This window comes from Salvelinus fontinalis, chromosome 20 (genome assembly GCF_029448725.1).
Source record: "Salvelinus fontinalis isolate EN_2023a chromosome 20, ASM2944872v1, whole genome shotgun sequence".
Taxonomy (NCBI): domain Eukaryota; kingdom Metazoa; phylum Chordata; class Actinopteri; order Salmoniformes; family Salmonidae; genus Salvelinus; species Salvelinus fontinalis.
The window spans coordinates 33,448,524-33,472,074 of NC_074684.1; the positions used below are offsets into that span (position 1 = coordinate 33,448,524).

General features: G+C 45.4%; 1 protein-coding gene across 6 annotated transcripts in view; it reads left to right on the forward strand.

Annotated features, from left to right (window-relative positions):
• Positions 1-23,551, forward strand: part of LOC129817755 (serine/threonine-protein kinase MRCK beta-like) — a 123,930-nt gene that overhangs the window by 53,312 nt on the left and 47,067 nt on the right. For all 6 annotated transcript variants that reach the window (XM_055873283.1, XM_055873284.1, XM_055873285.1 and 3 more), the window contains exons 4-7: positions 7,100-7,195; positions 7,280-7,428; positions 15,527-15,620; positions 21,092-21,292. In XM_055873283.1, the coding sequence (XP_055729258.1) occupies positions 7,100-7,195; positions 7,280-7,428; positions 15,527-15,620; positions 21,092-21,292 (540 nt within the window). The remainder of the gene's footprint in view (positions 1-7,099; positions 7,196-7,279; positions 7,429-15,526; positions 15,621-21,091; positions 21,293-23,551) is intronic.

The window sequence follows — 23,551 nt, forward strand, 5'->3', positions numbered from 1 at the left end:
AGTCCCAGAAACGTTCCCGAAGTTCCAGAGTGTTTTTGTTAAAAAAAAAATCCTGGTTGGATGATTTATTCCCTGCTCCTGGTTCCAAGAACGTTTCCCTCACTGGTTATTCCCTGCTCCTGGTTCCAGGAAGGTTTCCCTCGCTGGTTATTCCCTGCTCCTGGTTCCAGGAAGGTTTCCCTCGCTGGTTATTCCCTGCTCCTGGTTCTAAGAAGGTTTCCCTCGCTGGTTATTCCCTGCTCCTGGTTCCAGGAAGGTTTCCCTCGCTGGTTATTCCCTGCTCCTGGTTCTAAGAAGGTTTCCCTCGCTGGTTATTCCCTGCTTGTTGTTCCGGGAATCCTCCAACCTGTATTTCTGAAAAACCTGGGCACTTTGTGGGAATCAGGTTTATTTTGTTGCATCCCTTGCAACCATTTTGAAGGGAAAAGGGTTTCACGGTACCGCGGACTACCCTTAGAGTATTGGCTTTAGTGTAATACTACTGCCCCTGAGTATAGTCCGCAACGCTGCCCCTAACCACTGACCCACGGTAACATATTAATTCATCCCTGAAATGCTTAAGGTTAGGATTGATCCTAAACAACTGATCCTCGAACTGTGATGAAGAAAATTGAGCTGAACCTAGTTCTGGTCAGCCTCTGGACGTATTCTGGTGTTGGGTGAATTTGCTCCTAGATGCTGAACTTGGGTCAGTTTTGCATTTTCCCCGCTAATGGTTAAGATTAGTATTGGGGAAGGGGAAGCTGATCCAAGATCAGCATATAGAGGAAATGTTTAGTTTACCGTACACCGGTATTCTAGCTGGAGAGTGGAGACTGACGCAGGGCAGGACGGCCATCTTCTTTTATTGTGCTGTTCTCTACCTCTTGACCTAGTTTTAGCCCAATGGGCTCTGACAGTGGCCTGAGGCCTGGCACACCGCATCGCCAGAGCTTTTGTCAGTAATGGTCAGTAATCCCCATCCCACAATCCCTCAGTGTTTGTGCAGCCTGGGCAATACAGAGGGGAGGTGTTAACGACTCTACTGTACACACAGCACTGCCTGCAGCGTGGCATTCCAACCAGCAGCGTGGCGTTCCAACCAGCAGCGTGGCGTTCCAACCAGCAGCGTGGCGTTCCAACCTGCAGCGTGGCGTTCCAACCTGCAGCGTGGCGTTCCAACCTGCAGCGTGGCGTTCCAACCTGCAGCGTGGCGTTCCAACCTGCAGCGTGGCGTTCCAACCTGCAGCGTGGCGTTCCAACCTGCAGCGTGGCGTTCCAACCTGCAGCGAAGTAGGAAAGCAGTCTTTAAAGATGAATGGATAGATGTGTAGACGGACGGACAGATGGATGGCTAGACCAGCCAAACTCAACTGGCGGATCGCGGTCCGGGTCCGGACCCAGGTCATTCCGGACCGGACAACAATGCATTTTGTTATAAAAGTCAATACATTATTTTTTAGACAGCTTTTAAATAGTCATCCGGGCGCAGCTGCCTCTTTAGCTCCGCACCAATCACATTAACTTACCCTATCATATTAATCCAAATATCCTCCGCGGAACCTTGGGACAAGCAGGAAGAAAGAAACAAAGATTTGACCGTGTTTTCAACTGTAAATATCACAGATAGGAGGAGCTTAGTTACCAGTATCTTTGTTAATATGGCTTGTTAATTTTTATTTAATTAAAAAATATATATATATACACTGCTCAAAAAAATAAAGGGAACACTTAAACACAATGTAACTCCAAGTCAATCACACTTCTGTGAAATCAAACTGCCCACTTAGGAAGCAACACTGATTGACAATAAATTTCACATGCTGTTGTGCAAATGGAATAGACAAAAGGTGGAAATTATAGGCAATTAGCAAGACACCCCACAAAACAGGAGTGATTCTGCAGGTGGTGACCACAGACCACTTCTTAGTTCATATGCTTCCTGGCTGATGTTTTGGTCACTTTTGAATGCTGGCGGTGCTTTCACTCTAGTGGTAGCATGAGACGGAGTCTACAATCCACACAAGTGGCTCAGGTAGTGCAGCTCATCCAGGATGGCACATCAATGCGAGCTGTGGCAAGAAGGTTTGTTGTGTCTGTCAGCGTAGTGTCCAGAGCATGGAGGCGCTACCAGGAGACAGGCCAGTACATCAGGAGACGTGGAGGAGGCCGTAGGAGGGCAACAACCCAGCAGCAGGACCGGTACCTCCGCCTTAGTGCAAGGAGGTGCACTGCCAGAGCCCTGCAAAATGACCTCCAGCAGGCCACAAATGTGCATGTGTCAGCATATGGTCTCACAAGGGGTCTGAGGATCTCATCTCGGTACCTAATGGCAGTCAGGCTACCTCTGGCGAGCACATGGAGGGCTGTGCGGCCCCACAAAGAAATGCCACCCCACACCATGGCTGACCCATCGCCAAACCGGTCATGCTGGAGGATGTTGCAGGCAGCAGAACGTTCTCCACGGCGTCTCCAGACTCTGTCACGTCTGTCACATGTGCTCATGTGCTCAGTGTGAACCTGCTTTCATCTGTGAAGAGCACAGGGCGCCAGTGGCGAATTTGCCAATCTTGGTGTTCTCTGGCAAATGCCAAACGTCCTGCTCGGTGTTGGGCTGTAAGCACAACCCCCACCTGTGGACGTCGGGCCCTCATACCACCCTCATGGAGTCTGTTTCTGACCGTTTGAGCAGACACATGCACATTTGTGGCCTGCTGGAGGTGGCCTGTTGCACAACAAAGTGCCAATGTTAAGTGCCATTTTGACACCGGGTATAGTAAATTCAATCAGACGTATCCCCTGAACACTGAGGTGAGATCAAACGAGATTAACCAATTAAAAATCCCAATATGAGAGGTCCACCAAAGTCCTTATCAATTCCCTGATAGCCCAACAACGTGCAATGGATTCTTCACTGGGGATAGCCTGGGTTGTTGGAAAAATCGAATTTCAGTCATTTCTCTCATGAAATCAAATCAAATTTTATTTGGCACCTGCACCGAATACAACAGCTGTAGACCTAACAGTGAAATGCTTACTTACAAACCCATAACCAACCATGCAGTTGAAAGAAAAATAAGTGTTATGTAGAAATTGAAAAGTAGCAAATGATTAAAGAGCAGCAGTAAAATAACAATAGCGAGGCTATATACAGGGGGTACCGGTACAAAGTCAATGTTCGGGGGCACCAGTTAGTCGAGGTAATATGTACATGTAGGGAGAGTTAAAGTGACTGTACATAGATAATAAACAGAGTAGCAGCGGTATAAAAGAGAGGGCATTAATGCAGGGCAAGGTCAAGAGTGACTGATACATGAATATTGCACGGCCCACAGTGACTGATACATGGATATTGCACGGCCCACAGTGACTGATACATGGATATTGCACGGCCCACAGTGACTGATACATGGATATTGCACGGCCCACAGTGACTGATACATGGATATTGCACGGCCCACAGTGACTGATACATGAATATTGCGCGGCCCACAGTGACTGATACATGGATATTGCGCGGCCCACAGTGACTGATACATGGATATTGCGCGGCCCACAGTGACTGATACATGAATATTGCACGGCCCACAGTGACTGATACATGAATATTGCACGGCCCACAGTGACTGATACATGAATATTGCACGGCCCACAGTGACTGATACATGAATATTGCACGGCCCACAGTGACTGATACATGAATATTGCACGGCCCACAGTGACTGATACATGAATATTGCACGGCCCACAGTGACTGATACATGGATATTGCGCGGCCCACAGTGACTGATACATGGATATTGCACGGCCCACAGTGACTGATACATGAATATTGCACGGCCCACAGTGACTGATACATGGATATTGCACGGCCCACAGTGACTGATACATGAATATTGCACGGCCCACAGTGACTGATACATGGATATTGCACGGCCCACAGTGACTGATACATGAATATTGCACGGCCCACAGTGACTGATACATGGATATTGCACGGCCCACAGTGACTGATACATGAATATTGCACGGCCCACAGTGACTGATACATGGATATTGCACGGCCCACAGTGACTGATACATGGATATTGCACGGCCCACAGTGACTGATACATGGATATTGCACGGCCCACAGTGACTGATACATGAATATTGCACGGCCCACAGTGACTGATACATGGATATTGCACGGCCCACAGTGACTGATACATGAATATTGCACGGCCCACAGTGACTGATACATGGATATTGCACGGCCCACAGTGACTGATACATGGATATTGCACGGCCCACAGTGATGTTCTGGGCATTCAGAGTATTCTTTCTGTTCATCTCTCCTTTGTTCTCAAGAAAACATTATTTTATATAAAAAACAATTCATGACCCGTGTGTAGTGGTTCACAGTGCACTTCTTGCACAGACCATCATGCAACCACTTTTGTTCTTCAGTAATGTTGATGCAATGTTGCACGTGTTTACATTCAAAAGAACTTGTAAATAATTAAAATTCTTAGTCTCATTTAATATATTTGAATGTACATTTTATAAAACATGTTTCCTAAGTCGTAGACTACTGTTTGTACTACGCTGTACCACAGCGCCGGTAAAGGACGAAATCCATCCGGACCTTTGCCACCTGGGAAATTTGTGTCACTGGACCTCTCAGATAGTAGTTGAGTACCCCTGGACTAGACTCTACTGTTACATACAGCACTGCAGCATGGCATTACAACCAGCAGTAGAGGAGGAATGTTCAGTCTTTATAGATGAATAGCTAGATGGAGAGGTAAATAAATTGGTATTTAGATCGTAGATATACTGTCACAACAATCAGTTGTCTGAGTATGCCCATTTCCCAATAGGTTGAGTTTTTGTAAATCTAGGGATAGATTTTAGTAAGCATCTGAACCTGTTCAGTTACTTTACAAAGGGGAATAAAAAAAATATGTTTAAAAAAGGCTATTTAACATAACTTTTCCTTTGTTTTATTTGCTGTGGAACAGAGAAGGTAATAAAACCAGGGGCGTGTTCAGTATGGCAGACTGTAGCAAAATGTTTTGCAATGGTAAACTAAAATCTGTTTTCTTATTGGTCAAGTTCAGGTAGTAAAGTACAGTGCGTTCGGAAAGTATTCAGACCCCTTCACTTTTTCCACATTTTGTTACGTAACAGCCTTATTCTAAAATGCATTAAATAAAACATCCTCGTCAATCTGCACAAAATATGGCAAAGCGGGAAAAAAACAGAACATATATTACATATGTTTTCAGACCCTTTACTATGAGACTAGATATTGAGCTCAGGTGCATCCTGTTTCCATTGATTATCTTTGTTTCTACAACTTGTTTAGAATCCACCTGTGGTAAATTCAATTGATTGGACATGATTTGGAAAGGCAAACACCTAAATAAGGTCCCACAGTTGACAGTGCATGTCAGAGCAAAAACCAAGCCATGAGGTCGAAGGAATTGTCCGTATAGCTCAGAGACAGGATTGTGTCGAGGGGCACAGATCTAGGGAAGGGTACCAACAAATGTCTGCAGCATTGAAGGTCCCCAAGAACACAATGGCCTCCATAATTCTAAAATTATGACCCGGCCAAACGGCGTAATCGGGGGAGAAGGGCCTTGGTCAGTGACTTCACCAAGAACCCGATGGTCAGTCTGACAGAGCTCCAGAGCTCCTCTGTGGAGATGGGAGAACCTAAGCTGTGTGCTTATGGTCGGTGTCATGTTGGAAGGCGAAGGTTCACCTTCCAACATGACAACGACCATAAGCACACAGCCAAGATATTGCAGGAGTGGCTTTGGGACAAGTTTCGATGTCCTTGAGGGCCCAGCCAGAGCCCGGACTTGAACCTGATAGAACATCTCTGGAGAGACCTGAAAATAGCTGTGCAGCGATTCTCCCCTTACAACCTGATGGAGCTTGAGTGGATCTGCAGAGAAGAATAGGAGAAACTCCCCAAATACAGGTGTGCCAAGCTTGTAGCGTGATACTAAAGAAGACTCAAGGCTGTAATCGCTGCCAAAGTTGCTTCAATGAAGTACTGAGTAAAGGGTCTGAATAAATGTGATATTTCAGTTATATTTGAATAAATCTGTGACAAATGTAACCTGTTTTTGCCTTGTCATTATGGGGTGTTGTGTGTGGATTGATGTGGGGAAAACAACAATTGGATACATTTTAGAATAAGGCTGTTACGTAACGAAGTGTAGAAAAAGTCAAGGGGTCTGAATACTCTCCAAAATGCACTGTAAGTAACCTTGTACGATCATTGGCTTGTGCGAGCTGGAATGGCTCTTGTTTCTGTAGCGGGAGGCAGCTTGATGTACAAGTACACCTCCTGGACCTTCCCTCCCCAACTTATCTCCTTAACGCTGAGTGCCAAGCAGAGACTCATCGGGTGCCGTTTTTACAGTCTTTGGTATGACGTGTCCCAGGGATCAAACTCCCAACCTTCCATACTTAAACCACAAGGTCACTGAGTTCTTAGTTTAGGTAGTACCTTAAAAATAATATATAAAAAAATAGATATATAACGTTTGCGGTAACTTTTGCTTTATAATGTTGGCATTTAACGTAAATGATTTGCAGAACTATTTTGATAATATGGACTAAATTGACAGAGTAGGGAATTATAAATGCTGAGTCTTTTTAGACACATTCCAAGTAGGGTTGCAACATTTACAAAAGCTTTCCCAAAGTTTCCAGGTTTTTTGAAAATACTGGTTGGAGGATTCCTGAAATCAGTAGGGAGTAGCAAACAGCAACATACCGCTAGTCCAGTTTTCCCACATGACATCAGTCTTGTCATCTAATAGGGAGCGTGAGTGAGAGGTTGCGAGCGGGGAGGGGCGGGGGGGGGGGGCTATGAATGATGGTTTGTATGCCAGGGACAGACTACTGGTGTGAGATTAAGGGTACGGCAAACTTAGTGACTGAGATGAGAAGGGTCAACGATGTGGTTTTGGTGACTTATCAAGAATTCCAAGCTCAATCTGACCTGAATGAAATGTACCTTTTTAAAAGTGTTTTTTTTACTGAGAGTGTGTGTTAAGGTTGTAGCCTGTGTGTGTGTGGGAGTGTGTTATAGTTGATACCATTATTTGCCCCTCAGACGGCGTGTTTCCGCGAGGAGAGGAATGTTCTGGTGAACGGAGACTGCCAGTGGATCACCACCCTACACTATGCCTTCCAGGACGACAACTTCCTGGTACAGCTTCACACGCACTTGTGTATACTCTGTGTGCGGGTGTGTGTACACAGTATAACCCACAGTATAACCCTGTCTCTGCAGTACCTGGTGATGGACTACTATGTGGGCGGTGACCTCTTGACCCTGCTCAGTAAGTTCGAGGACCGTCTCCCAGAGGACATGTCCAAGTTCTATGTGGCAGAGATGGTGCTGGCCATCCACTCTATACACCAACAACACTACGTGCACAGGTAAGGGTGGGTGAGGTGGGTGAGTGAGAACTCACCCTGCACAACCTAATTGACAAACAAAGGCAGAGTCTTCTCATGCTTTGTTGATTTCAGAAAAGCTTTCGATTCAATTTGGCATGAGGGTCTGCAATACAAATTGATGGAAAGTTGTATTGGGGGAAAAACATACAAAATTATATAATCCATGTACACAACAAGTGTGAGGTTAAAATTGGCAAAAACACATTTCTTTCCACAGGGCCAGGGGGTGAGACAGGGATGCAGCTTAAGCCCCACCCTCTTCAACATATACAGTTGAAGTCGGAAGTTTACATACACTTAGGTTGGAGTCAATAAAACTCAGTTTTCAACCACTCCACAAATTTCTTGTTTACAAACTATAGTTTTGGCAAGTCGGTTAGGACATCTACTTTGTGCATGACACAAGTAATTATTCCAGGAATTGTTTACAGACAAATTATTTCACTTATAATTCACTGTATCACAATTCCAGTGGGTCAGAAGTTTACATACACTAAGTTGACTGTGCCTTTAAACAGCTTGGAAAATTCCAGAAAATTATGTCATGGCTTTAGAAGCTTCTGATAGGCTAATTTACATAATTTGAGTCAATTGGAGGTGTACCTGTGGATATATTTCAAGGCCTACCTTCAAACTCAGTGCCTCTTTGCTTGACATCATGGGAAAATTAAGAAATTAGCCAAGACCTCAGAAAAAATTATAGACCTTGACAAGTTGTTTCGTCCTTGGGAGCAATTTCCAAACGCCTGAAGGTACCACGTTCATCTGTACAAACAATAGTACGCAAGTATAATCACCATGGGACCACACAGCTGTCAAACAGCTCAGGAAGGAGACGCGTTTTGTCTCTTAGAGATGAACGTACTTTGGTGAAAAAAGTGCAAATCAATCCCAGTACAACAGTAAAAGACCTTGTGAAGATGCTAGAGGAAACGGGTACAAAAGTATCTATATCCACAGTAAAACGAGTCCTATTTCGACATAACCTGAAAGGCCGCTCAGCAAGGAAGAAGCTACTGCTCCAAAACCGCCATAAAATAGCCACACTATTGTTTGCAACTGCACATGGGGACAAAGATTGTACTTTTTGGAGAAATGTCCTCTGGTCTGATGAAACAAAAATAGAACTGTTTGGCCATAATGACCATCATTATGTTTGGAAGAAAAAGGGGGATGCTTGCAAGCCGAAGAACACCATCCCAACCGTGAAGCACGGGGTGGCAGCATCATGTTGTTGGGGTGCTTTGCTGCAGGAGGGACTGGTGCACTTCACAAAATAGATGGCATCATGAGGTAGGGAAATTATGTGGATATGTTGAAGCAACATCTCAAGACATCAGTCAGGAAGTTTAAGCTTGGTCGCAAATGGGTCTTCCAAATGGGGAATGACCCCAAGCATACTTCCAAAGTTGTGGTAAAATGGCTTAAGGACAACAAAGTCAAGGTATTGGAGTGGCCATCACAAAGCCCTGACCTCAATCCTATAGAACATTTATATAACCCAACTTATTATGGGAAGCTTGTGGAAGGCCACCCAAAACGTTCACCCAAGTTAAACAATTTAAAGGCAATGCTACCAAATACTAATTCAGTAAATGTAAACTTCTGACCCACTGGGAATGTGATGAAAGAAATAAAATCTGAAATATATCATTCTCTCTACTATTATTCTGACATTTCAACATTCTTGGTATATTCACAGCTGGTATATATTGGTTACAAACCCCTGAGGTGCCTTATTGCTATTATAAACTGGTTACCAATGTAATTAGAGCTGTTAAAAATACGTGTTTTGTAATACGCGTGGTATACGGTCTGATATACCATGGCTGTCAGCCAATCAGCATGCAGGGCCTCGAAACCACCCAGTTTTTAAGTCTTTTTGCTATGGGCACTGATGGCTAACGAGCAACAATAGTTTCCGCTGCTTGGGTTTATTTGGACCAATCACGATTTCCCAGGTGTTCGCATCTTTCAAATGAGGGAGGAGACTTGGGGAGGGAGTGGGGAGAGAGCTCCTCGTTCTAACATCTCTTAATCTCTTCTTTTACGGACCCTGAACTTAGTCGAGCAGCTGACCAATTACGGAAGACTAGTTCTGGGTTAACCGTGAGTGGTGTGATGTGTCTGACTGATCTATAATAGGCAGATCTTGCTCTGAGTGTGTGAAGGGGTGTGTAAAGAGAGGGGGTGTGTGTGTGGAGGGAGAGGTGCGTGTGTTTGGCAGGGACCGGTGGGAGAGGGAGGAGCAGCAGCAAACAGCTAAACTAGCAACTCCCCCAAAAAGTTGGTCTTTCTCTCCTGTTCTACTGGTTTTCAACTTTCTTTCGTTGTCCAGAAGTCATAGGCACCATCCTAGTCGCGTTAGCAACCCGTCCTAGTCGCGTTAGCAACCCGTCCTAGTCGCGTTAGCAACCCGTCCTAGTCGCGTTAGCAACCCGTCCTAGTCGCGTTAGCAACCCGTCCTAGTTGCTGCATATTTACATTTTCCCTCTGTCTCTGTCACCTGAAATGTCTGATGTCTTTTAGAGCCCTGTTGTCCTTTGACAGTAGTTGCATGTTCTAGAAAATAGTCATTGAGCCCACCTCCATTTGATTTAGGATCAGACCCAGCACTTCAGTTTTCACTACATTGCTTGATATAATTTATGGCTCTAGGTTTCAGGAAATGGCAGTCACAGGTTTTTCTAAATGCTCCAACTTCCTGAGGGGGAAGTTGACTGACCCCCCCCCCCCCCAACCTTAGGCCTACATCAACACCACCTTGTCAGAAAATCCCAGGGAGAGCCCAGATTGTACATTTATACTGAATTAAAATATAAACGCAACATTAAAAAATTTGAAAGATTTTGCAGAGTTAAAGTTCATGTAAGGAAATCAGTTAGTTGAAATAAATTAGGCCCTAATCTAAGACTGGGCAGGGGCATAGGCCCACCCACTTGGGAGCCAGTCCAACCAGCCAATTAGAATACATTTCCCCCCCCAAAAAATGGCTTTATTACAGACAAATACTCCTCAGCAAACTGCACATTTTAGTGGCCTTTTGTTGTCCCCAGCACAAGGTGCACCTGTGTCAGGATCATGCTGTTTAATCAGCCTTTTGATATGCCACACCTGTTAGGTGGATGGATTAGCTTGCCAATGGATAAAATGCTACTAACAGAGATGTAAACACATTTGTGCAACAACATTTGAGAGAAATACGCTTTTATTTATTTCAGCTCATGAAACATGGGGCCGACACTTTCCATGTTGTTTAATATTTTTTTGTTCAGTGTAAATGTATTTCTAGTCAGCTACTGAGGAGCAGGAAATTACCAAGTATACAGAAGTCTGTAACCTACTGATAATAGTGAGCCAGTCTTCTACCAACATTGTTATTAGTCTAAAACATTTTCATTTGCATATGATTTGGGTAGTGTGGGTGCTGTCACCGTGCTGAAGTGATACTCATAAAAATTCTTCAAGGTTGGCAGGTTTGGTGTGTGTGTGTTAGGGAGTCTCTCCCCACGTCACTGACCCTGTACCCAGATGACTGACCAGCCAGCCTTGTGTGGATGTGGGATATGGAGGGGCCTCTTCCTGGCAGCAATGCCCCCTGGGAAACGGAGTCCTGGCCAACAATCCTGTCTATTTCCTTCCTGCTCTAGCCATAGACCAGGGCTGCTCTCCCATTCCATAGTACCCTTCTCTGAAGTGTTCACTTGTTTACTCCCCCTCATGGATTTAATAGGGAAAGGAAGGACTTATTTGATGAATGTGGTGAACACTGCCTCTAAGCCCCCATGCTTACAGCAATCTAATGCTTTGGAATCCTTGAGAAGGAATGGAACAGGGAGAGAATTGGACCGCAGCCAGAGGACGGAAGAGTCTGATACCATTTTGACCTACAGTCCCTTTCCCTCAGTGCCTACCCCATCTGATGGATCAGGTGTAATTGGCAACAATGTGTCTGAAAGTCTAAGCCAGCGACAGTCACAGCAAATATACGTTTTAATTCAACATTGTCAAGTAGAAGTGTATTAGGGTTATAATATTGTAGAGAACAATCTAATGATTCATTACGTTTTGACTTTCATTTCGTAGCACCTTCTTGAATTGTCCTGTTTTGTACAGCAGGGAGTGTACAGCAGGGAGTGTACAGCAGGGAGTGTACAGCAGGGAGTGTACAGCAGGGAGTGTACAGCAGGGAGTGAACGCCCTATCTTATGACATCCTTTCAGATTCCACTGGACAGGGGGCTAGGGAAGGGGCTAGGAGACGAAATGGAACGGGGCCTTCTGGGATGCACTGGAACAGGGCCTTCTGGGATGCACTGTAGCGAAATAGTGGAGAGACGAGATGAATCAACTGAGAGAGAGATGGAGTGTGGGATAGAAGGGAATTGATGAGAGAGATGGAGTGTGAACAAGAGAGACGGAGCAACAGAACGAAAGAGTCGGGAAGCCTACTTTCTCTCTGAGACAAACACACACACTGACAGTGTTTATAGTCTGGTTGTACTCAAGCCCAGTGCCTAACAAAACACACAGAGACAAGTCTATATATCAAAACAGCCTTGCGGCCCTGTTCCAATATTTTGAATACAGCTTTCTATCTTTCCTTCCTTCCTTCCTTGAAGTCAACACTGATCTGTATATGTTTGGATGGTTTCCGTCCTATTGCCGTCTCAGAAATAGCTGATCGGTGAATTAATCAAGGAAGGAAGGAAGGTAAGAAAGGAGTAAGGATGGATGAGAATTCTAGTCTGAAATTAGGGGAGCCTTGGAAGATTGGTTTAGTGCACTGATTGACAAACACATCTTACTCTAGTGGTTGGGAGTTTGTGTGTATGCTTCGGTTTGTGCGAGTGACTGAGTGTGTAAAGAGTAATGTATAAACAAAGGGGTGTGTGTTTGTGTGTGTTTGTGTGTGTGTGTGTGTGTGTGTGGGTCTCCTGTATGAGAGAGACGTATGAATGAAATGTTCTGTGTGTGGTTGTGATATTGTAAATGACACTATTGCGCACGTGTGTGTGTGTGTGTGTGGCCCGTTACTTTGCGCGGGGCGTGTTTGTGTTTAGGTGTTTACTCCGTGCCCGCTGTGCCCAGCGTGGTGCCAGGGTTAGTACAACAGAGGGCACAGTGTGTGTGGCCTGTGTCAAGCCAGGGAGCGTGAGGAGAGGGGGATCGGGAGAAAGGGAAAGGAGAGGGAGGGTGAATGAACAATGACAAGCTGTTCAGCTCAGAGAACCACCCGGGAGAGAAATGTTAAGGAGGGCTATGTGTTATTGAACTGTACATTGTCTTAGAGTGAATCCGATACAATGTCACATAGTGAAAAACGGGGGCTTTATATTGGTGGAGAGGTTGGTTTTATGCACTTTCCTTATCCTAACCCGTTTCTGTCTGTGTCTGCCTGTCTGTTTCTGTCTTTCTTTCTGTCTGCATGTCTGTCTGCCTCTGTCGCTCGCTCTCTCTGTCGCTCGCTCTCTCTGTCGCTCGCTCTCTCTCTGTCGCTCGCTCTCTCTCTGTCGCTCGCTCTCTCTCTGTCGCTCGCTCTCTCTCTGTCGCTCGCTCTCTCTCTGTCGCTCGCTCTCTCTCTGTCGCTCGCTCTCTCTCTGTCGCTCGCTCTCTCTCTGTCGCTCGCTCTCTCTCTGTCGCTCGCTCTCTCTCTGTCGCTCGCTCTCTCTCTGTCGCTCGCTCTCTCTCTGTCGCTCGCTCTCTCTCTGTCGCTCGCTCTCTCTCTGTCGCTCGCTCGCTCTCTGTCGCTCGCTCGCTCTCTCTGTCGCTCGCTCGCTCTCTCTGTCGCTCGCTCGCTCTCTCTGTCGCTCGCTCTCTCTCTCTGTCGCTCGCTCTCTCTCTGTCGCTCGCTCTCTCTCTGTCGCTCGCTCTCTCTGTCGCTCGCTCTCTCTCTGTCGCTCGCTCTCTCTCTGTCGCTCGCTCTCTGTCGCTCGCTCGCTCTCTCTGTCGCTCGCTCTCTGTCGCTCGCTCGCTCTCTCTGTCGCTCGCTCTCTCTCTGTCGCTCGCTCTCTCTCTGTCGCTCGCTCTCTCTCTGTCGCTCGCTCTCTCTCTGTCGCTCGCTCTCTCTCTGTCGCTCGCTCTCTCTCTGTCGCTCGCTCTCTCTCTGTCGCTCGCTCTCTCTCTGTCGCTCGCTCTCTCTCTGTCGCTCGCTCTCTCTCTCTGTCGCTCGCTCGCTCTCTGTCGCTCGCTCGCTCTCTGTCGCTCGCTCGCTCGCTCTCTGTCGCTCGCTCGCTCTCTCTGTCGCTCGCTCGCTCTCTCTGTCGCTCGCTCGCTCTCTCTGTCGCTCGCTCTCTCTCTGTCGCTCGCTCTCTCTGTCGCTCGCTCTCTCTCTGTCGCTCGCTCTCTGTCGCTCGCTCGCTCTCTCTGTCGCTCGCTCGCTCTCTCTGTCGCTCGCTCTCTCTCTGTCGCTCGCTCTCTCTCTGTCGCTCGCTCTCTCTCTGTCGCTCGCTCTCTCTCTGTCGCTCGCTCTCTCTCTGTCGCTCGCTCTCTCTCTGTCGCTCGCTCTCTCTCTGTCGCTCGCTCTCTCTCTGTCGCTCGCTCTCTCTCTGTCGCTCGCTCTCTCTCTGTCGCTCGCTCGCTCTCTGTCGCTCGCTCGCTCTCTGTCGCTCGCTCGCTCTCTGTCGCTCGCTCGCTCTCTGTCGCTCGCTCGCTCTCTGTCGCTCGCTCGCTCTCTGTCGCTCGCTCTCTGTCGCTCGCTCGCTCTCTCTCTGTCGCTCGCTCGCTCTCTCTCTGTCGCTCGCTCTCTCTCTCTCTGTCGCTCGCTCTCTCTCTCTCTGTCGCTCGCTCTCTCTCTGTCGCTCGCTCGCTCTCTCTCTGTCGCTCGCTCGCTCTCTCTCTGTCGCTCGCTCGCTCTCTCTCTGTCGCTCGCTCGCTCGCTCTCTGTCGCCTGCTCGCTCGCTCTCTCTCTGTCGCTCGCTCTCTCTCTGTCGCTCGCTCGCTCGCTCTCTCTCTGTCGCTCGCGCGCTCGCTCTCTCTCTGTCGCTCGCTCTCTCTCTGTCGCTCGCTCTCTCTCTGTCGCTCGCTCGCTCTCTCTCTGTCGCTCGCTCGCTCTCTCTCTGTCGCTCGCTCGCTCTCTGTGTCTCGCTCGCTCGCTCTCTCTCTGTGTCTCGCTCGCTCGCTCTCTCTCTGTGTCTCGCTCGCTCTCTCTCTCTGTGTCTCGCTCTCTCTCTCTCTGTCTCGCTCGCTCTTTCTCTCTCTCTGTGTCTCGCTCGCTCTCTCTCTCTGTGTCTCGCTCTCTCTCTCTCTCTGTGTCTCGCTCGCTCTCTCTCTCTCTCTCTCTCTCTGTGTCTCGCTCGCTCGCTCTCTCTCTGTGTCTCGCTCGCTCGCTCTCTCTCTGTGTCTCGCTCGCTCTCTCTCTGTGTCTCGCTCGCTCTCTCTCTCTCTCTCTGTGTCTCGCTCGCTCTCTCTCTCTCTCTCTCTCTGTGTCTCGCTCGCTCTCTCTCTCTCTCTGTGTCTCGCTCGCTCGCTCTCTCTCTCTCTCTCTGTGTCTCGCTCGCTCGCTCTCTCTCTGTGTCTCGCTCGCTCGCTCTCTCTCTCTCTCTCTGTGTCTCGCTCGCTCTCTCTCTCTCTCTCTGTGTCTCGCTCGCTCTCTCTCTCTGTGTCTCGCTCGCTCGCTCTCTCTCTCTCTCTCTGTGGCTCGCTCGCTCGCTCTCTCTCTCTCTCTCTCTCTCTGTGTCTCGCTCACTCGCTCTCTCTCTCTCTGTGTCTCGCTCACTCGCTCTCTCTCTGTGGCTCGCTCGCTCGCTCTCTCTCTCTCTGTCTCGCTCTCTCTCTCTCTCTGTGTCTCGCTCGCTCTCTCTCTCTCTGTGTCGCTCGCTCGCTCGCTCGCTCTCTCTCTCTCTCTCTGTGTCTCGCTCGCTCGCTCTCTCTCTCTCTCTCTCTCTCTCTCTCTCTGTGTCTCTGTGTCTCGCTCGCTCTCTCTCTCTCTCTCTCTCTGTGTCTCTCTCTCTCTCTCTCTCTCTCTCTCTCTCTCTCTCTCTCTCTCTCTCTCTCTCTCTCTCTCTCTCTCTCTCTCTCTCTCTCTCTCTCTCTCTCTCTCTGTGTCTCGCTCGCTCTGTCTCTCTCTCTCCCTCCAGAGATATCAAACCAGACAACGTGCTGTTAGACATGAAGGGTCATATCCGTCTGGCCGACTTTGGCTCCTGCCTGAAAATGATGCAGGACGGCACGGTGAGCAACACAGACCCCACACTCCAGACATCAGACCCCCCACGCACCACACCCATCCCAGAACCCACACGCACCAGACCCACCCCAGACCCCACACACGCTCCAGACCCCACACGCCCCACCCCAGACACGCCACAAATATTATTTTGTGGAAAGAACCCACCTGTATAATAGTGGTGCATGTTTCTATCATTTTATTTGTGGTTCTGAGAAAAATGTCCTTTTTAAAATGTGTATTATTTTTTAATACCACACAAATTACCAAAATTACAGGCTACATTGACACAGACAGATTAGACTAGCCATTTGCTTTTCAAACTGTTTTTCCAGCAATAGTATTTTGAAATATTGCGAAAGGCCTTCTAGCTGCTGCCTGCTGTTCACTGACAAGCCACTACTCAACAATCAGGGGTTTGATATGTACCAGGCCTGCTGCCCAATTGGCTCCTCAACTGTAGTCCTACATGCACTAGTCGTGATTAAACACAACCCACAGCATTTAAAAAAAAATATATATAACATAAATAAGCTATTGGTCGTCATTATTCCTGGTCTATTTCAATGATTTAATGTATTTATCTACACATAGGAGTAATTATATACATTTTGCAAATGTATTTATATGGATCTGCAGCACCCCTTCCCATGGCTATTTTTGCTTCTCCCGGAGGCCAAATAATCAATACTTCTTGTTATTAATTCAATGGATGGTGGTCAGTAACTGGAATATGAGGTTACTGTGTAGATGGGCCTACTATTACAATAATATTTAGAAGAATCTATCAACATGTTACAAGCCTGTATCTGATCACTGTTTCGCCAATAGTGGTTTTACCTAGTGTCTTCAGAATGTATTCACACCCATTGACTTTTTCCACTTTTTGATCTTACAGCATGAATTAAAAAATGTATTAAATTGCTATTTTTTTTGTCACTGGCCTACACACCATAATGTCAGTAATGTTGATTTTGTTTTTATTTTTACAATTTAATAAACAATTTAAATAAGTATTTAGCCCCTTTTTGTTATGGCAGGCCTAAATATGTTCAGGAGTAAAGATTTGTCTAACAAATCACATACAAAGTTGCAATGACTCATGGACTCACTCTGTGTGCAATAATGGTGTTTAACATGATTTGTGAATGACTACACACACATACAGTTACAGTATCTGTAAGGTCCCTCAATCGAGTAATGAATTTCAAACACAGATTCAACCACAGACCAATGAGGTTTTCCAATGCCTCGCAAACAAGGGCGCCTATTGGTAGATGGGTGAAAAACAAAAGAGGCAGACATTGAATATCCCTTTGAGCATGGAGAAGTTATTAATTACACTTCGGATGGTGTATCAATACACCCAGTCACTACAAAGATACAGGCGTCCTTCCTAACTCAGTTGCCGTAGAGGAAGAAAACCGCTCAGGAATTTCACCATGAGGCCAATGGTGACTTTAAAACAGTTACAGAGTTTAATGGCTGTGATAGGAGAAAACTGATAATGGATCAACAACATTGTAGTTACTCCACAATACTAACCTAAATGACAGAGTGAAAAGAAGGAAGCCTGTACAGAGTAAAAATGTTAATTAAAAAAATGCATTCTGTTTGCAATAAGTTAAAACTGCAAATATATTACATAGAAATGAACTTTATGTCCTGAAAAGAAAGCGTTATGTTTGGGGACAAAAACAACATCACTGACGGACACTCTACATATTTTCATGCATGGTAGTGGCTGCATCATGTTATGTGTATGCTTGTCATCGGCAAGGAATAGGGAGGGTTTTTTTTGTTGATAAAAATAAACAGAAAATTTCAGCAGGACAATAACCTGACATTGGATGTTCCTGAATGGCCTAGTTACAGTTTTGACTTAAATCGGCTTGATAGCTATCGCAAAACTGGAAAATGGCTGTCTAGCAATGATCAACAACCAACTTGACAGAGCTTAAAGAACAATGGGCAAATGTTGTACAATCCAGGTGTGCAAAGCTCTTAGAGACTTAACCAGAAAGGCTCACCGCTGTAATCGCTGCCAAAGGAGATTCGAACATGTATTGATTCAGGGGTGTCAATACTTATGTAAATTAGATATTTCTAGATTTCATTTTCAATAAATGTGCTGAAATGTCTAAACATGTTTTCACTTAGTCATTGTGGGATATTGTGTGTAGATGGGTGAAAAATATATTTAATCCATTTTGAATTCAGGCTGTAACACAACAAAATATAGAATCAAGGGGTATGAATACTTTTCTGAAGGCACTTAATATTGTAATATAAATAATGTATTTTTTTGGCCTAGTTGTAGCATAAACTGCACCAAGTTTTAATATGCATAAAGGCTAATAAGAAAAGATGTCAAATCACTTGAGTAGCCTTCGTGAAAGTTTTAAAAATTTGTGGTTGCATCGGTATGTATCTGAAAATGGTGAGCATTGCAGAGGGTAACAAAAACATTTTTTTAAATGTGCGTGTTCACGAGTCTTACCTTTTCAGAAATGGGGTCATAATAGCTCCTACCGTTCAAAGATTTAGAGACACAGTTGTAGGACGAAAACCCACTCTGTTTGAGACCCACTCTGTTTGTCGCAACCGCTAAAATAGGGGACATGTCACCCAATTCTCTAGTACACCACTTTTAGACAGGACCCATAGGGCTCTGGTCCAAAGTAGTACACTATATAGGGAATAGGGTGCCATTTGGGATGCAGAGTCAGTCAGTGGCCAATAAGAGGCTCTCCCACACTTTACTCAGGTCAATGATGAGTAACTTAGAGTAAATACATACAACTATAGAAATACAAGGACTTGAGATTTGAATATTCTAATTCTGTCCGTACAACAAGGAACTGAACAACGGTAAAGAGAATGACTACCAGAAGTAAAACCAACGTTCATACAACGGCCGCGCTCTGGGGGTGAAGTTTCCACTAGGAACAAATCTCCTGCCCCAATCCTAACCTTAACTATTAGTGGGGAAAATGAAAAACTTAACCAGATCAGCATCCAGGGCAATTTCAACCTACTACACTCGGAACGGGTTTAAACCAATGAGCAATAACGAGGACATGTCTACAGAACAGATTACACAACAGCTATCGTTATCATCATTATCCAGTTTTAGTGGATTAAAATAACAATGCTGGCTATATAATCAGAGTTCAGTCTCGTAGGGGGCTGTCGATGATAAAAAAAACGATTTGATTCACTGTGGCCTTTTCTACGATGATAAAATGATTTGATTCACTGTGGCCTTTTCTACGATGATAAAATGATTTGATTCACTGTGGCCTTTTCACAGACCCTGATTAAATGACAAAAATAACTATGCTCAATTAGGGTTTAGTCATGAAGTAACATTTAGATTTGTAATCAGCATTGATTATATGTCTATAGTCTGTGATATAAACTTCTTACACAAAGATTAAGGACAGTCCAGGCCTTCGACACCAACTTATCCTCTCAAAGTAGCCAAGTGGTAGACTTAATTTGTTTTACTCCAGCTCCCTCTTAAAAACATAGCTCAAATTTACCCCCGTCCTTATTGCACTACTGTAAGGGTAAATAAAAAAAGAAAGTCAACGACATGATATGCCCTTTGAATTCAGAGGGTGTAAAATGTAAAGAAAGGGTGACATTTGGGATTTACAGCCCGTTTGCTACAGTGCACTACGTTACCCATAGGGTTCTGGTCAAAAGTAGTACACTACATTGCCATAGTGCACTACCTTTGTCCAGAGCCCTATGGGTAACGTAGTGCTCTACTTTTGACCAGAGCCCTGTCTAGAGCAGGGCAGCCCAACCCTTTTCCTGTAGATCTACTGTCCTCTTGGGTTTTCAGTCCAACCCTAATTTAACACACCTGATGCTACTAATTAGCTGCTCAACAAGATCTTAACTAGCTGAATCAGGTGTGTTAAATTAGGGTTGGACTGAAAACCTACAGGAGAGTAGATCTCCAGGAAGAGGGTTGGGCAGCCCTGGTTAAGAGAATAGGGTGCCATTTGGGACTTTTTCAAGGGCTCTCATGGATCCTAATGGTTTTTATAGTGTGAATTAATAGAGGGTTCACACTGTTTTATTAAATAACTTTATGGCTCAACTCCTTTTCTGCCCTCTCGTGCTAAGTTTTCATTCGTTTTTCATCGTTTAGTGATTCTACCACAGAGCCCCTTTGTACTACTCAGCTGTTTGTGTGAAAGAAAAATAATTTTTGTCTGAGACAGAAATTGACCTGAGGTGAATTGTCAGATGTATGGAGGTTCAGGGTTTTAGTGAAAGGGGTCTGGTAGTGATGTCAAATGTCTAGCCCAACCGGTAGAATTTGATGACGTGATTGAAGGCCTACGGGGGAGTATAGCAAGATTCACTATAGCCCTGGGTTCATATACTATTCACTATAGCCCTGGGTTCATATACTATTCACTATAGCCCTGGGTTCATATACTATTCACTATAGCCCCGGGTTCAAATACTATTCACTATAGCCCCGGGTTCAAATACTATTCACTATAGCCCCGGGTTCAAATACTATTCACTATAGCCCCGGGTTCAAATACTATTCACTATAGCCCCGGGTTCAAATACTATTCACTATAGCCCCGGGTTCAAATACTATTCACTATAGCCCCGGGTTCAAATACTATTCACTATAGCCCCGGGTTCAAATACTATTCACTATAGCCCCGGGTTCAAATACTATTCACTATAGCCCCGGGTTCAAATACTATTCACTATAGCCCCGGGTTCAAATACTATTCACTATAGCCCCGGGTTCAAATACTATTCACTATAGCCCCGGGTTCAAATACTATTCACTATAGCCCCGGGTTCAAATACTATTCACTATAGCCCCGGGTTCAAATACTATTCACTATAGCCCCGGGTTCAAATACTATTCACTATAGCCCCGGGTTCAAATACTATTCACTATAGCCCCGGGTTCAAATATTATTTGAAATCATTTCAAATACTTAATCTGTGCTTGATTGAGCTTGCCTGGCTTAATGGACAAATAGAATAATCTCAAAACTCCGAACCCTCCCATCTGACACTCTATACAGGCTAAAGCAAAGACTCAAACTATTTGAATCCAGGTCAAAGCAAACTCAATCGGTTTTTAATAAGTTAATACTCTTATTATGAAAACACACACACACCTCTTATGTCACAGTTATTATTTTTTCTATGTATTCCTTGTGTTATTTTCAAAACAGAAATATTCTTTCTACTATTTCTCTTTTTCTCTCTGCATTGTTGGGAAGGGCCTGTAAGTTAGCATTTCACTGTTAGTCTACACCTGTTGTTTATGAAGCATGTGACATATACGATTTGATTTGGACCGCTTTTTTTTTTTTTTTTTTTTTTTACATGTACAACATAAAATGTTTCTCTGAGTTCACTTTACTTCAACCCTCTCATGTGTAGTTCCTAACCTCACTCTTCCCGCTCTTTCTTCTTCCAGGTCCAGTCATCTGTGGCTGTAGGCACTCCGGACTACATTTCCCCTGAGATCCTGCAGGCCATGGAGGACGGCATGGGGAAGTACGGTCCAGAGTGTGACTGGTGGTCCCTGGGGGTCTGTATGTACGAGATGCTCTACGGGGAGACGCCCTTCTACGCCGAGTCCCTGGTGGAGACCTACGGCAAGATCATGAACCACGAGGTAAACTGGCGGACATTTAGGTGATACGTTTTTTAGGTTGTGGTGACAACCTTGCGAGGGAAAGTGGAAAACGATTCTTAAAATGTCTCTACCATTTCAATTAGCGTCCATTCATGAAAACAGTAGGAAGGAAAGGAAACAAGGATAGGATGTCATGCATGAGAATTGGGACAGCATCACTAGCCACAGGTATGGATAGGGAAATGTGATCATAGGTCCGGGTGTAGGGACAAGCATGTAGTGTACCTCTGAGGCAGACCAAAGCCAGGGGTCTCTAGTGCAACAATGTAGATGTCGGGAATTTAGCTTGTGTGTGTCATCAGCATCCAAACTGCCTTGGTAACAAGCAATATGCATATATTCTATTATGCATGTCGAAAGAAGGAATGCTCCACAAACTGACAACTCAAAGCGACCAGAAGAGCTAGCCTATACCAAATCTATGGGCCAGCAATAAGTGCTAAATATTCCAAACATTTTAATAATGAATTCTTTTGTTTCATGATTTATTGACTGTTTGCGTCCAAATGTACAATATTTCACAGTTAATTATATGCTACACTTATTAAATATAACAAACTGTTGGATTATTAATCGTTTGAAATAGTTGTTTGTGTGGATTGTTTACTTCAAGATACTTTTGGTCGTGTATGTGGACACCTGCTCGTCGAACATCCATTCCAATGTCATGGGTATTAATATGGAGTCGGTCCCCCATTTGCTGCTATAACAGCCTCCACTCTTCTGGGAGGGCTTTCCATTAGATGTTTGAACATAGGGGCGGCAGGTAGCCTAGTGGTTAGAGCGTTGGGCCAGTAACCGAAAGGTTGCTGGATCGAATCCCCGAGCCGACAAGGTAAAAATCTGTCGTTCTGCCTCTGAACAAGGCAGTTAACCCACTGTTCCCTGGTAGGCCGTCATTGTAAATAAGAATTTGTTCTTAACTGACTTGCCTAGTTAAATAAAGGTTCCATTTAATTTTTTTTATTTTTTAAATTGCTGTAGGGACTTGCTTCCATTCAGCCACAACAGCATTCGTGAGGTCGGGCACTGATGTTGGGCGATTAGGTCTGGCTCGCAGTCGATCTTCCAATTCAACCCAAAGGTGTTTGATGGGGTTGAGGTCAGGGTTCTGTGCAGGCCAGTCAAATTCTTCCACACCGATCTCGACAAACCAGTTCTGTATGGACCTCGCTTTGAGCACGTGGGCATAGTCATGCTGAAACAGGAAAGGGCCTTCCCCGAAACTGTTGCCACAAAGTTGGAAGCACAGAATCGTCTAGAATGTCATTGTATGCTGTAGCGTTAAGATTTCCCTTCACTGGAACAAACCATGAAAAACAGCACCAGACCACTGTTCCTCCTCCACCAAACAGCTGACACTATGCATTGGGGCAGGTAGCGTTCCCCTGGCATCCGCCAAACCAAGATTAATCCGTTGGACTGCCAGATGGGGAAGCGTTATTCATCACTCCAAGAGAACGCGTTTCCACTGCTCCAGAGTCCAATGGTGGCGAGCTTTACACCACGCCAACCAACGCTTGGAATTGTTCATGGTGATCTTAAGCTTGTGTGTGGCTGCTCTGCCATGGAAATCCTTTTCATGAAGCTCCCGACTAACATTTCTTGTGCTGAAGTTGCATCCAGAGGCAGTTTGGAACTCGGCATTGAGTGTTGCAACCGAGGACAGACTATTTTTACGCGCTATGCACTTCAGCACTCGGTGGTGCTGTTCTGTGAGCTTGTGTGGTCTACCACTTTGCGGCTGAGCTGTTGTTGCTACTAGACGTTTCCACATCACAATAAAACCACTTACATTTGACCGGGGCAGCTCTAGTAGGGCAGAAATTTGACAAACTGATTTGTTGGAAAGGTGGCATCCTATGACGGTGCCACGTTAATAATCACAGAGCTCTTGAGTACGGCCATTATACTGGCAATGTTTGTCTATGGAGATTGCATGGCTGTGTGCTCTTTTTTTGTACACCTGTCAGCAACGGGTGTTGCTGAAATAGCCGAATCCTAATTTGAGGGGATGTTCACATACTTTTGTATATGTAGTGTAAGTCTGTTGATTTGATGCCCTTCAGTCTAATCAAATGAAATTGTATTTGTAACATGCGGCGAATACAGCGCGTGTAGACTTGTGTTGCCTGTTCCAAAAGTTTGTGATTGTTTGGTGGTGTAGGTACTGGGGTGTTTTATTAACAAGTTGGCCACCTACATGGTCTGATTACTTCCTGAAGATATCCAGGTTAA